Raw genomic sequence first — 14,241 nt, 5'->3', positions numbered from 1 at the left:
GCGAAGGATGGAGATTAACGAAATTTGTCGATGACACTACATGAAACCTGGCGCACGTCAACATCACTACGTAATTGAGACAAAAGTCAAATAATTTCTGTTCAGCGTAATTTAAAAGTTGTTTTTGTCTTTCCATCCACCCAAAAAATGACTGCATAGCTAGTAAGCAAGTAAACATCATACCGATACGTTGCTTGTAGTCAATAAGTTAAGGCTGCTGTTTTTTTTCTCATTGTTATAATGAAAAAATGACTATTTTTCACTACGCCCCCGAATCCCCTGTCGTTATCGCTTTTAACGTTTTGAATGTAAGCTTCTTGTAAATTTATGAATTTATGCAAACATGTAGAAGTGATTTGCCGAAATATAAACCATGTGTGAAAATAAAAGAATACATGTACTTAAATTATTTTGATACGAGGAGTGCGCTGGTCAACATGACCTGCTTATAATGATTCGTTCATAAATGATACAAAATACGTCTAACAAGCCCAAACCTGTCAACCTCTTTTTTTTCAAATCCCGTAAAAGTTCCCTGCCGATCTGAAAAATCGCATTTGTCCACGGTATTTTAGGACGCCCCTCGTACTTTTAGTTTTTTAATGTTTAGTTATTTAACCGCGACGCGCATGGGATTGCATTACATTTCACATATTTGTTTATTGCAAAACTTCGCTGCGGAAATTAAAGTGACAATCTCATAGATTTAAAACAAAATGCATTATCTTATTAAATCAACAATATGTCATTTAAAAATTGAAATTGATATACCAAACAGTTATTGTTATTTTTCATACAACCCCAAGGGTATTTGCCGCACTAAACCAATATTCCATCAAACCATATTGAGCACTGGTAGGGCAACCAGTTGCAGCGTATTCAAGTTTTGGCAAGTCTTCTTTTTTGTACCCCAATATTAAAATTTCAAAGTTGAAGATTTTATAACAAGATTTGAACACACAAAAATATTTCGCATGGTCGATAGGTTTTACTAACGTAATTCGTTTTACTACTCCTGTCGATTTGCGATACTTGCCATAGGCGGATCCAGGGGAGGGGGGCGGACCCGGCGCCCCCCCCCCTAAAATTTTCCCAACTATATGTATAAATTATTAATATCGTTCCATGAGTATGGCAATGACAATGCTTATATTGCATGTAGAGTAGGCTTCTCCATTTGTTCTTGTTACAAAGTTACAGGCAATTTTGGTAGATGTTCTTGGTGCCGTGTGATATTTTACGCAGACGTGTTACATAATTGCATTTCTCTCACTGTAAACGCGCTTTTCCACTGATTCTATGTTGTTCTTCATGCGACATAATACGTCGAGAGTAAGCTACCGGCTATTCCTCTGATTTAAATGTAAAATCTCGATTATTCAAATTGTGGGGCCTATTTTTTACAAGCCTGAATCACCCAAATTCGCACCTTGGATGATTCGGACTTTTAAAAAGTGAGCTCAAACCTTGATGTGAATACATAAAGCAATAAAAACTTAATTTTGGTTCCGCTTATAAATTTAAATTGTCTGGAATTCGAGTAATCCGAGTTCGAATAATCAAGGTTGGATTTTTCATGATTATGTTATCTATACAAATAACTATGTACTTGATTTGGATCCAAGCTTTTAACACTCAAACTACATGAAAATTTGAAAAAAGGAAACATGTATTTTGAGCAGGCGACACTTTTCGATGTAAACTACGGGAAACAATTGGGAATTGGAACTGATTCGACTGCTATTTTCAAAGGATGTGCTCAAAGAGATATGCCGTTAGATTTAAAGCCTGAACACGGTAATGTCGTTTTTTTTTGTGCTCGATTCAGATCCGATTCCGGTTTCCATGGCTCCCAAACTGTAATGGTTTAACCCTCATCCTGCCTTCAAAGAAATAGTCCGCTGAATTATCATGTGTTTGGTCATTAAAACTTGTTTGGTCCGTCTGAAAACTGGTAAAACAGTTGACTGAGTGTAAAACAGCTTGGATCCAGATCAGACGCCGAGTTAGTTCGTCCAAGCTGGTTAACTTTAAAATGACTATGGTCGCGATCGGTATGATAAGGGCCAACACTGTTGTATGGCGTCAATTTCTATCTGCTCGAGGTGCTAATACATGCGTATCTATGAAGTAAATGGGTAATTTCGATAAAGTTTTGTTTGTAACCCTAAGCATGCCGATAGCGACCGTAGTGATGTCGTCAACCAGATTGGATCCGGATCAGACGCCGAGTTAACGCCGAGTAACTCGGCGTCTAATCCGGATCCAAACCGTTTAGCAATCCAGTAACATTTTCACCAAATCCGATAATATGAAACAAGATTAACTTAAGAGATCAAATACACGAGAATTCAGCGGACTACTTGCTTAAAGCAGACACTCGGTGTCACTGAACAAACATTAAAGTTTGCCCAATAACTGTATGAACTCCTTTTTAAATTTTACCAAGGTCTTTCAATTTATGCGGGGAAAAAACTTGATCTATAGGGAGGTGACGATCAGCTTAACGGCGTTACTACGTTACAAAGTGTCTCTCGCAGTTCAAGCTTTGTAAAACAGTGTAAACTATGGAACGCCGTGGCGCAATGCTTCTTTTTGCAAAACGCTTAATGCTTTATGCGAAATGCTTTTTGCGAATTGCTTAATGCGAAATTCTTTTTGCGAAATGCGAAAAGCTTCGATTCAATATTTTTTACCGTTGTTAGCATAAATTGAGCAGAATCATTTTGTATGAAATGAAAAAAGGAACACATTAATTTGAAAAATACTTTTATCTGCATGTAATAGAGGTGAAAAATAATACGTTTGTTGTGTCTATTCATTAGAATAACATATATAAACACACCAATACAATATAATATTCAGAAACGGTAAAGTAAAGAGGTGTCCTAGAGAAAATATGCCAGAAAGTCAGTTAGATTGCGAATAGCAAGATGTGCAACTCTGTATATTGCTGTAAACGCGTTAGGTTAGAAAGAGTATCGTTTCTTCCACCGTATAATAATATTTCTGTAGCAGTATCAGTAGCCTATGTCTTACATCCCCTTCACTGCCGGGAGCAGTTCGGAACGTGCACAATATTTCGTCCGATTCAATATTGTGTTATGCCATATGCGAAATGCTTTTTGGGAAATGATTTTTGTGCAAAATGCGAGATGCTAAATGCTTTTAAAATGCTTCATGCGAAATGCGAGATGCGACGGATATCCGTTATTCAGGAGGTGTTACTATATTTAGATTTCACATAGCACGAGCTTCCGTAATTCCGTACCCGGCCATTCGATTGGTCGAAAATGAAACTATTGTTCTATATATAGCATTTGCATAACGCATTTCGCAAGAAGCATTGAGCCCCGGCGTTCCATAGTAAACACATGCAATAGTTTAAGAGCTTGAGGCCGTCGCGAAGGCCTCCGACCCACTGAATTACCATGAAAACACATGGGGGCCTTAGCGGCCAACAGAAGTCAATTTCAGAAGTTACGCCCCCCCCCCTAACTGAGAAACCTGGATCCACCACTGCTTGCATTGATCTGCATTCGTGCTGGGAAAACATTTCCTCTGAAGTTGATATTTGCCAATCTATGAGAGAGTCCCTTTACGGTTAGACGCCCACACCCAGCCCAACCCCGTTCGACATCGACCAGCGCTGCCTGCAAACCATTGTGTAGGATCACAATAATACTTAAATAAATAACAATACGAAACCTTAAATGAGATTTATTAAATTCATTAGCAAATAAAACATTAATAGAAAATTAAATGCAGAAAAAGCAACCCCATATGAATGGTTATTTTTGAGGACTTGTTTTTCGACGAATCCAACCTTTACATAAAATATACCACAACACAAATCAAAGTGATACATGTTTTTATTTGTACAGAACATTTTTCACACACACACACGCACGGGCACGCGCACGCGCGCACCCACACACACACACACATGTATATATTTAATATTCACACTATTTAGAAATCTAGCTGTGGAAAAGTAGTTGAAACTTCGATGTTCATGAAAACACTATTAACAGCGGCGGGTCCAGGAATTGTCGTTAGAGGGGGAGTACCATAGGGACGCAACCTTTTGACATGCGCCCTCAGAACCAAAATTTATATGGTTTCAGATGTTGGCTTGGGAATATTTTTAACAATTCAAGTCCGAAATGGTGCATTTTGAGCGTATGTCAATACTTTTCTCCGATATTGATATTAAAAAATAAAATTTGGACGATTTTGGAATCCGCTAGAGATTAAGATAAGATTTCTGAGGAATTTTAAGTTTAGCTGAGTCATTTTTCAAGATTCTCGCGTTCCACAATTTGATAACAGGAACAATACTTATACAATAAGAAGACGTCCAAGGCATACTTGGAAGGGAGTTTCATATGTAATACGTAAATATAATTAATTTACATTTTGCTATCAAAACAGAGTAAAAACAGAAACTTATAGCAAAAACTTACTTCGAAAACTGTCAGTACTGCTCCGTGTTTGAACAATAACACATGTTAATTGCAATTCAACGTATTGCTTGGTTCTTATTCAAAAGTTTGTATTTTATGTGGGAAGATAATATTGGATTTTTCTGGCTTGTCTCCCTAGTTTGTGCAACTGCCAGTTCGAAAACATGCTTAGAAACATAAACTATTAACTCTTAACAGCTCATAAAATACAACTTGGGTTTCAAATTATAGAAAAAAGGTCAACGACCGACCAAACTAAGCTAAATTGTCAGTATTACTTGCTTACCTACACCAAACGTTTCCAGACAATATGAGCATAATACTATTAAACTGAGAATTTTAGATATAAGAACGCCCAGCGCTTTACCACAAATAACGGAAGCCTACTCGATCAACCAAATCCATTCAATTTTAAAAGAACAACCCATAACATAATGCCTAGGAGTTAGTAGCTTGTATCTTATACAATGACTTCTTAAGAAATAGATACAACTGTACGAGAAAAGCACATAGAAATAATTTCAATACACGTTGGAAGTGTGCTTTCTTGTCTTTAAAGGGACATTCACAGTTCTAGATCGTTAGCTAGCACGATTTGGCGTCGGTTGATTATAAAATAAATAGTGTTTTTTTATACAATTTACTCGCAAATCGGAATCTAAAATGTCTAAACGATTCCCAATAAAAGCTCTTTTTTTTGGAAAGCTGCACTCTCACTGATTGGTAGTTTTACTAATTTTATTTTTTTGGCTCAGAATCACCTGCTTTTGGCATCAATGCCTTCATTAACGTCATATAAGATAAAGCACAGTAGAACATAACTCAATTGTTTTGAAAACTTTCAAAAAACTCATTTTCCTTTATGCGTAAAGAGTAACGCCTTTAGCCATAAACATCAATTTTCGAACGTAACTATGAAAAACTGCGAACTGCGAAATTTTGTCAGCAGTCTTATATCGTGGGTTTCGACTTTCGAGACATTAAGGTAAAAAATGCTCCAAGACAAGTTTGTCAAAACGGTCAATCTGTGAGAGTGCTGCTTTAATATTGTGTATCGATACTCTGTTCCGTCTCCAACGATGTCCTTTACACTCCTTGTTTATCATTGCACTGTTTGCCTTCAAGCAATGTCTTGCTACAGTCAATTTCCTCGCCAGCACTTTTGAAGTCCACACCTGGCGCCGTCCTCTGTGGTCCCCGTGCCCGCTGTAAGCAGCAGCACATTTGCTCATACACTGAAATGATGTAGCGGGGGTCCGCCTTGTCCCTCTCCTCATTGTACGTGACCAGACTGACTAACAGCCCCACCACGACCGTCACCAGTGTCCCGATGGTCGCGATTAGAGCGTACGATACCATATATATTTTGTCTATTCCATCCACCGCGTTTAAACTTGTAATTGAAGTTTGTACATCGGCATCGGTTACATTCAGTATGTTGAATGTTGTTATTAATGTCGAAATGTCTGTGTAAATTGAGGTTGAGTTTGTAACATTTGCTAAGCCTAGAGTAGTTTCCGTATCGAGATCAACAAAACACATGTTCGTTGGAGGTAGCGGTAGCGGCACCGGTTTTGGCAAGGACCGACTTACAGTGGCGCCGATACAAATCCAAAACGACAATACTAGACCGACTATTCCGCCTGCTATAGCACCTTTGTCCGTCGCCCTGCTGTAAAACATGGACAGGAAGAAAATACCGACGATAGGGCCAGTCGCCGCGCCCATGATGCCAAACAATATCTGCGTGAGCGACCCCTCGAGCTGGCTGATGATGAAGGCTACACTGATACCGAGACCGCCATATCCCACCACAGCAATCTTGGCGACGCGGGTCAGCGCCGTGTCTGACAGCCGGACGTAAGGCCGTACCAGATCCTCCACAGTAATTGCGGACAGGCCCGAAAGCAGCGACGAAAGCGTGCTGAGGGAAGCACTGAACAGGGCGGAGATGAACAGTCCTGAGAGACCAGGATACTTACTAAAAATGTCTACAATCATAAATGGGACGATCTGGTTGGGATTCTTTATGTGTCCACTTTTTAAAGGGTCACATCCGATTTTGCTGTAATATGCAAAGCAAACTAGACCTACGGCCATCGACATTGTCTGCATGACTATAAATACCGGACCGGCGATGTATAATACTTTCATGGCGTCTTTAATATTAGGAGTGGAGTTGAATCTCTGAATGGTTGATTGGCTTAACGTCAGTGAGAATGACCCTACAAAAGAGCCAATAATAAGGGTCCAAAATGTGTGACGTATTGTTGGGTCAGGGTTGAATTTAAATATGTCCAATCGCTGACTGTCTAAATTGTGTTTGATAACATTGGAGACACCACCAGCATCAATAGTTCCTTTCACAAGCATTGCAATTATTCCGATATTAATGATCACACACTGAAGCACATCAGTCCACACAACGGCGAGAATTCCGCCAATGGACGTATAGACGACGGCGGCGACGGCGATGCACAATATGGATGCCCAGACCGGGGTATCAGTGACGGACTGTAGCGCGATGGCGGGTCCGAACAGCACGCTGCCCATGTATATGGCTTGGGAGAGGATGCCGATGGTGACACTGAGGATGCGGACACTGCTGTTCTTATAGCGAAGCTGCAGGTAGTGGTAGACACTGGTGATCTTTAGCGGATACATGAGCGGCACGATAATACACGTGGAAATGTAGATGGCCGCACACTGACCCACGCAGAACAGGACTATCATAAATCCGAACAGATACACTTCAGCCGGAAAACCGAGTAGCATGATGGAAGACTGGAACGTGACCACAAGTGATAGCGCCACTGGTCCGTAGCGCAATTTGCGGTCTCCATGGAAAAAGTTGAGCGTCGTTTGGTGCTTCCGCTCGACCACTGCAAAGTAGACGCCAATAGAGATAGAAACGAGAACAGTCAATCCAAACACGACATAGTCGACGACCGAAAATGTCTGTATGTCCATTTTGCTGTCTTTAAATACGCGGCAAAATATCGTTCTATGCACAGAGCGTTTTGACAAATGTCATCTTCAACATTTCACAATCAAATATTTGTAATTGATTAAAATCTCTGGTAAACAAATCCTCGTCATTGTTGTTGTGGGCATAGCTTTCTTACAACGAATGCATTCAACTCATTTCCAGTTTTTGACTGAAGCTTGGAACGTTTTTGGAAAGCGGTCAACCACTGTACACTTATCAGGATCCAGGCAACGTAAGGCGATTACGGAGATGGGATCGCACGGTCTCTTATCACCCGAACACTGTGCACATGGCCCGAAACGAAAAGTAATCCGGTAAACCGATTACACAAAATCGCAAATGATTTCACATCAGCACAACATTTTCTCTACGAATGTAAATAGATAAGCTTTCTAATTTCATACAATAGTTTGTTAACCGACACATCTTCCTAGATCGGAACATTTTGAACGAATTCTGGCAATCAGGTTCTGGGAGGAACAGAAATATGTTTGATAACGATTTCCCTGTGACGCACTTATAACACTATCTGAATGGAATATAAAAACGTACTTCATACCCCATTCGAATTATGATTAACGATCAACCCAAACTACACAACGTTAGAAATTATATCAAAACGGAGAAGAGTGTAGAAAAGTGGCTCCACCTTTTCTATATCAATTTTATATTGATATAAGAGAGTGCGGTAAGAGACTCGCTGAATTTATTGATTCGACCGAATAAACCAAACACTGTGAAAATGCCCGTCTTCGGTGTCAAAAATACATTTGCCCCATGTGACGAATTCGATATTTATGGTAAATCAGTAGAAATACATCAAGATGCTTTCGTGGTGGTTATTCATCGCCAACTGTGCTTTAGAAAATATCTTATTCCTTCTGACTCAAATGCCAAAGATACTGCCTAGTTGGGAGGTCCTGATGCCGTCATGGCGCTCACCATTGATATATTCGTTAAGAATTAAAATAGAATTCATCTACACGTATTTCTCAGAAATAAAAACTTATTTATCAACAACGGAGCATGCAATCGGAGAATGCGCCCATGATGTACAGGTGAAACGTTCGAACATGACCGACATCTTACGGAACGTATACGACGTGCAGTCCTTTGGTCTGTTATATATTAGCAGGCATAACGTTACTTTTCTCTCACTCGTAATAGGGTCAGACATTGACCATTATTTTGGTGTGTGATGAAGTATTACATCTGACGACAATAAGGCGTCTCAAAAAGGGACTATGACTCTATTCTCCATAATTTTTATTAAGTGTGAGAAATAAATATTCATTTTGCCTAGATTGGAAACTGAATGGTTTTCAGCACTGATTATGTTGTCCTATAGTGCGGATGCCTGGTGTATCAATATTGTTTTGGTGCAGAAAAAGAACTTGATATACAAAAATGAAACCAATCAACTCTATTGGCCATGTTGGCTTTGGAAGATCGCCAAAAAGTCATTTCACGTCCGATCTCAGTTGAAATAAAGACCAAATATACAAAAGCTGCTAAGTACATTCATGTATAATTTTTATGGTCATGTATTTCACACATGCATTACCCTTCAGTTGATTTCAAAAATATATGTGGTCAACAGGCATCGTAATTTAACATTATGGTACATGAGAATCATCACTGGTAATTTTGGATCAACTTCTTTAATGTACAAACATTAAGTACTCAAACTTACATTCATGTTTTATTTTGTTTATTCAGATAAAATGACTCAATCTGAACAAAATTGCGAGAAGAAATCGTCAATATGAAATCCGTGAGAGATCCATTTTCAAACATGTGGTTTGCGGTTGAAAAGAAATATGAATACCTCAATTATTTAATTGATAACTTCTCAAGTACGTTTCCATGATAGCTGAGAGATGAATTCACTGAAGTCTTGCATTTTGAACCATTATCAATTCAGGGGCGGTGCCAGGAGTCGGCGTTAAAAGGGGGCATAACTTGAGGACGCAACTTGATACCTGCACCCACTCGGCTCAGAATCGAAATATTTACATTTATACGGACATTTAGATGTTTCTCTCTTTTTTCCCACCGTTACTGACATAAAAATGAAAACTTGGACACTTTAACCGGGGATGGGGGCGCCATGTTCACCTCTCTTCACCTGCTTGTGGTTTTGTAGTGTGTTAAATTCGGAGTACTTAGTTCGCAACTACACAACGATATATTTTATATAATACGTATAACCGATCTAAAAGAATGTTTTAAATAAACATGCTTTCATGAAACATTGTCGAAACAGAAAACATGTTATTTTTTGTCAACATGTAATTAATTGCTGTGTGTTTTTTAAGTGCTAAAATAATCGTTAATGGAGACAACTTCATTGCATACACAATAGTGCACCAATAAGAGTTGCTTTCCTTCAACATGCTCCAGAGGTCCCTGCATTAAACGACTTCTAGTGGCAGGACGGCTTCCAGAAAGAAATCTTCTTTTTTTCAGCCTAAAATTGATACACTTTAATGCGAGTTGTAATGTATGTGCATCTCTTCTTAACAGTAACGAAATAAATAGATCATTATCCTGCTTATGGGTCTTAGTTTTAGTTTCAGCATATTCATTATTGTATTCAACATCGAACATCAGATTGAAAATTGTGTGTTATACTACAATAAACATGATACATTGAAACTGATTAAAACTAAAGTAGAGCCTATAATGTTCCTATCCAAATAGTTTTACTTACACTTATAAGAGGTGGAATTTGTACGTAAGAAGAGTATATGTATGAATAAGTATTGAATATGTCAACAATATTTGATTTTAAAAAAGCACTGATGCAGTGCATATCTGGTATTGAGACTGGGAGATTGGAAAAGATGTAAAAAGTTATCAACGTAGATACGAGATAAACAAGAGAAAGTGGGGTGAGAGAAGAAGGCTGGGTGCGCAACAATAGGTGTAGCCGGGGACAGTATAGATAATCAAAAACCTTTCGCATTCAGGATGAAATTCTAAACAATTGTAAAGATAGTGCAGTTATTCGCGTGGTCAAGAGCGATATTTCCGTTGAGATTTTTTTCAACACCTATGCACCAGTTAACTGTTACCACGCCCCACCCAGGCCCGATGGCCTTGCAGTGCCGGGTGAATTTCGGTTGTTTTGTCTTCGCGCAAAATATAGCGGGAAATGGGACTTACCTGGTGTCCCTGGGGTGCGGGGATTTTACCACCAGTTCGTAACCGCAGGGCGGAAATTTTACATGGGCTTGGCTGGACCGCAAGTCAAAGGTCCCGCTATTCCTCGGACTTGGGGGGGGGGGTCCAACTGACTGGTGCATTACAGCTGTAATTTCTGTAATGCCAAGAAATAGCATTCCTCTATTATTCGAGTATAAAGGACATTGTATGAAAATGAGTGTTACTTTCGACTTCCCTTCTAGTGCATATATAACGGGGCGAATTCATAAAGTTTGCAGAAAAGGTGACAGTTGATGGTGATAAAGATTGTATCATAAATACTCAATTCCATCGAACGAGATTAAAATTGTGTTTTCTATGTTGATTGCATTGTGTCAAAGAATAGAAGTCACGAATTAATGATATTTTCAAGTGTGCTTAAAGATGCACTCTTACTCCCACATAAGATTTACCACAATTAAAACTATTGTTTTAATATTCGAAAACTGATGAATAAATGTCTAAAACAATGGTTCTTATGAAGGATACCGAGTTTGATTTGAAAGAAAAGTGCAACACGGTATTTCTACCTTATGAGACTATAGCAAATCACAGTAAATATTTTAGTATTCACCAATCATTTAAAAAAAATGCGTTTTCATCAAATAAATACACGGTTCCAATCTTGTTATCATTAATTAATGTTTTCTATAAATGCATTATTTAGGAAGTAGTTTAAGGTTTATCACTCAAAATTTAGTTTGTTATACATGTGTATGTATTGATTTTGAATAAGAGTGTCACTTTAAAAAAGGGTTTCAACAATACCGTAGACACCAATTGACCCCAGCCAGTGTATTAGCCACAAGAGGCCGTTTCGGTCGTTAGAAACCGTTGAGAGAGATCGAGAGAGAGAGAGAGAGAGAGAGAGAGAGAGAGAGAGAGAGAGAGAGAGAGAGAGAGAGTCTCCACATAATGCTTAAATAATTTTGTACATCACAATGTGACGAGAAGGAGAGAACTGAGGCACTAATATGTTGCTTTGTGCGATAAGTTTAGGACAAGTTAGCAACAAATTAAGACTGTCCTCGATTTTCTTCAGTGCCCTCGATTTGTCCCCGCAGAATCCTCGAGTTCTCCACAGCTACACAACGGATTGTCAATAACTGTTCTTTGAAAGCAGATGGACATCTATAAATCATTCATGTAAAGAATCACATAGCACATTTTCATTGGAATCAAAGGGATTTTGATAAAACAATCGCCATATGTGTTATATTATTAGTTATAGCAGTCATAACAGCCTTTATACTATCAAGTAAGAAGCCAGCACATATTGATTACTGATTATAAATGGTTCAGTGTAGCCCACAAACAATAACTTTGAAAATATCCCTACATAGGTTACAGACCACCAAAAATAAACAAACTACACATGTAGAAGGTTTCTAATTGAATGTTTAAGAGCGAAGTAAAATCTGGGATAATGATTTGTTATTGGTCCCTGGTAAAATCAATACAAGCCATTCTTGTAAAGTGACAGTAACACTTGTCCTAATGCGTTTATTTGGAGCTACAGATTATTCAAAACAGAATATAAGTTTGAAACCTACCTTACAAATGTTTCATGGAATCTTGCTTATCAGATATGAACATTTTAATGTTTAAACAATTTTATTACTGGTGTACGTGAGTGGTCGTTTTATTTATGTTGATATGGCCTTACGAAAGTGTACATTATGTGACATAAATGACCTTGGTGGTGGTGAGTTTCATTATCTTTATAGTTGTTCTATTATGCATATAGGAAAACGTTCATTAATAAATAGTATTAATTATCACTACTGAAACACGAAATGTTCCAGAAGCTAATGTGTAGCACTGACACTTCAACTACAATTAGAATAGCTAAATTTATCCGAATTATTCAGTTCAATTTAAAGAGATAATTTTATTTGAGTTAAAACTTCACTTTCCTTTTTTTCGACCTATTTCGACCTTTTTGTATGGTATGTGTATCAGTCTTTCGGCATTGCATTTTATTATTGCATTTTGTTTGATAACTCTGTATGCCTGTTATAGGCCATCAGTATTTAACACAAGTTCAAAGTTCAAACAACATGCAACTCAAGAAACAATCGTAGCATCTCCGCCATTTCTCCATCCAAAAACAACCTTGGATGCATGCCGGGCCTTTATTAAAAGTAGTTCGTCAAAATAATAAAACTATTTATAAATTGTAGTATTTTACCGTGTGATTTGTATTAATTAATTAGTTCAATTTGATTCCCATTGAAGTGTATTATTGCCTAAACAATTTAGATTCCTAAGAGTAGGCTCTTCGTCTTAACTGCTAAATTTAAATGTGACTGCGCATTATACCTGTACTAGTGTAGTTAAATATTAAGAATTATGTCATTGCAAACCGTCCGAGGTTGATTTTAATCGAAAATGGCCGAGGCCAGTGTTCCCGATTGCTCAAGAAAGTTGTGTACTTAATATTAAGCAGGGTTAGAAAAAGGCAACATGCTTTCATTTGATAAAGTTAATTTCAAAGGATTTCCAATGTTTTGTAGGTCACATATAGAAGTTCTAGAACATTTTAATTAGTTGTGTGATGTGAACTTACTACTTGTAACAATGGTAAATCATCATCAGAAGTCATCTGTATAACACTTAGATAAGATGTCCGCATGCTACCTTTAATCTAGTATGCACATTTTAATGATATGATTGCTAATTAAGTAGCAATTCTTGGATAGGTATTGACTAATTAGTAAACATGTTCGCTAACTTTGATCAAACCCCACAAAATAACTTGTTTGCTACAACTAGCTGTGGATTGCAACAGTTCAGGTAAATAAATGCCTTTTGTTAAAAGCATTTATAAAGATGCTTTGTTTGGCTAAAACGCGTCTCAGAGGGTATTGAAAAATTAAATGATTTTATGAATTTAAAGAAACATGTTCATGAATGGCATCTGTCAGTTGCTGTTAAACAACCACAATATTTCGAATACACGGCCTGGGGGAGTATTATAAATTAAATGTGGCTTAAATAGCGAACCAAAACTATGTACAAAGAAGATCAAGCATATTTATTGAGTATTTCGCATTCATTTATTAGTTGAGCTTCAACACTTATAAAGACGGAACTCCTAACCCATGTCAGAGTAACGTGTTACTGATTTCAGGACGTTTGGGCGTATTTTTTGCATGATTGTATTAGCTTTGGTTTAGTGTCTTTTGTTTAAAAAATGAAAAAGTGCATGTTTCACCGGAGTCTTAAGGATACCCTCCTTTATTTATATATTTTATGAAAATGTAAATAATTTTAAAGCAATGGTACAAAAAATAAGTTTGGAGAGTTATGGAAATAGTTGCCTTTGAAGTCAAAGTTGCGTTTTGTGTACTACCTTCCCCCCATACTAAATCATGCATTTATACATATATGTTTATAAACTTATGTGATGAATAAACAGGAAGAAAAATGTGTTAAAACATTACAATAACTACAATGATTTCAAACAAATTTTATCTGGAACCAGGTTCACGTGTTTGGTGTGAAATGTGAGTACCTGTTGCCAACCTTCGACATGAGCTGGAACAAATAGTGCATGCTTGTAAACATTTCATTATA

At 37.7% G+C, this 14,241-nt stretch overlaps 1 protein-coding gene across 1 annotated transcript; it reads right to left on the bottom strand.

The window, feature by feature from the left end:
• Positions 1 to 3,854: 3,854 nt before the first annotated feature.
• LOC128226925 (sodium-coupled monocarboxylate transporter 1-like) lies at positions 3,855 to 7,897 on the bottom strand. The gene has a single exon (XM_052937038.1). The coding sequence runs from the start codon at positions 7,434 to 7,436 to the stop codon at positions 5,553 to 5,555; it is 1,884 nt and encodes a 627-aa protein (XP_052792998.1). The 5' UTR covers positions 7,437 to 7,897; the 3' UTR covers positions 3,855 to 5,552.
• Positions 7,898 to 14,241: the final 6,344 nt, after the last annotated feature.

This window comes from Mya arenaria, chromosome 3, assembly GCF_026914265.1.
Source record: "Mya arenaria isolate MELC-2E11 chromosome 3, ASM2691426v1".
NCBI classification, from domain to species: domain Eukaryota; kingdom Metazoa; phylum Mollusca; class Bivalvia; order Myida; family Myidae; genus Mya; species Mya arenaria.
This window is presented reverse-complemented; position numbering and strand designations above follow the sequence as displayed.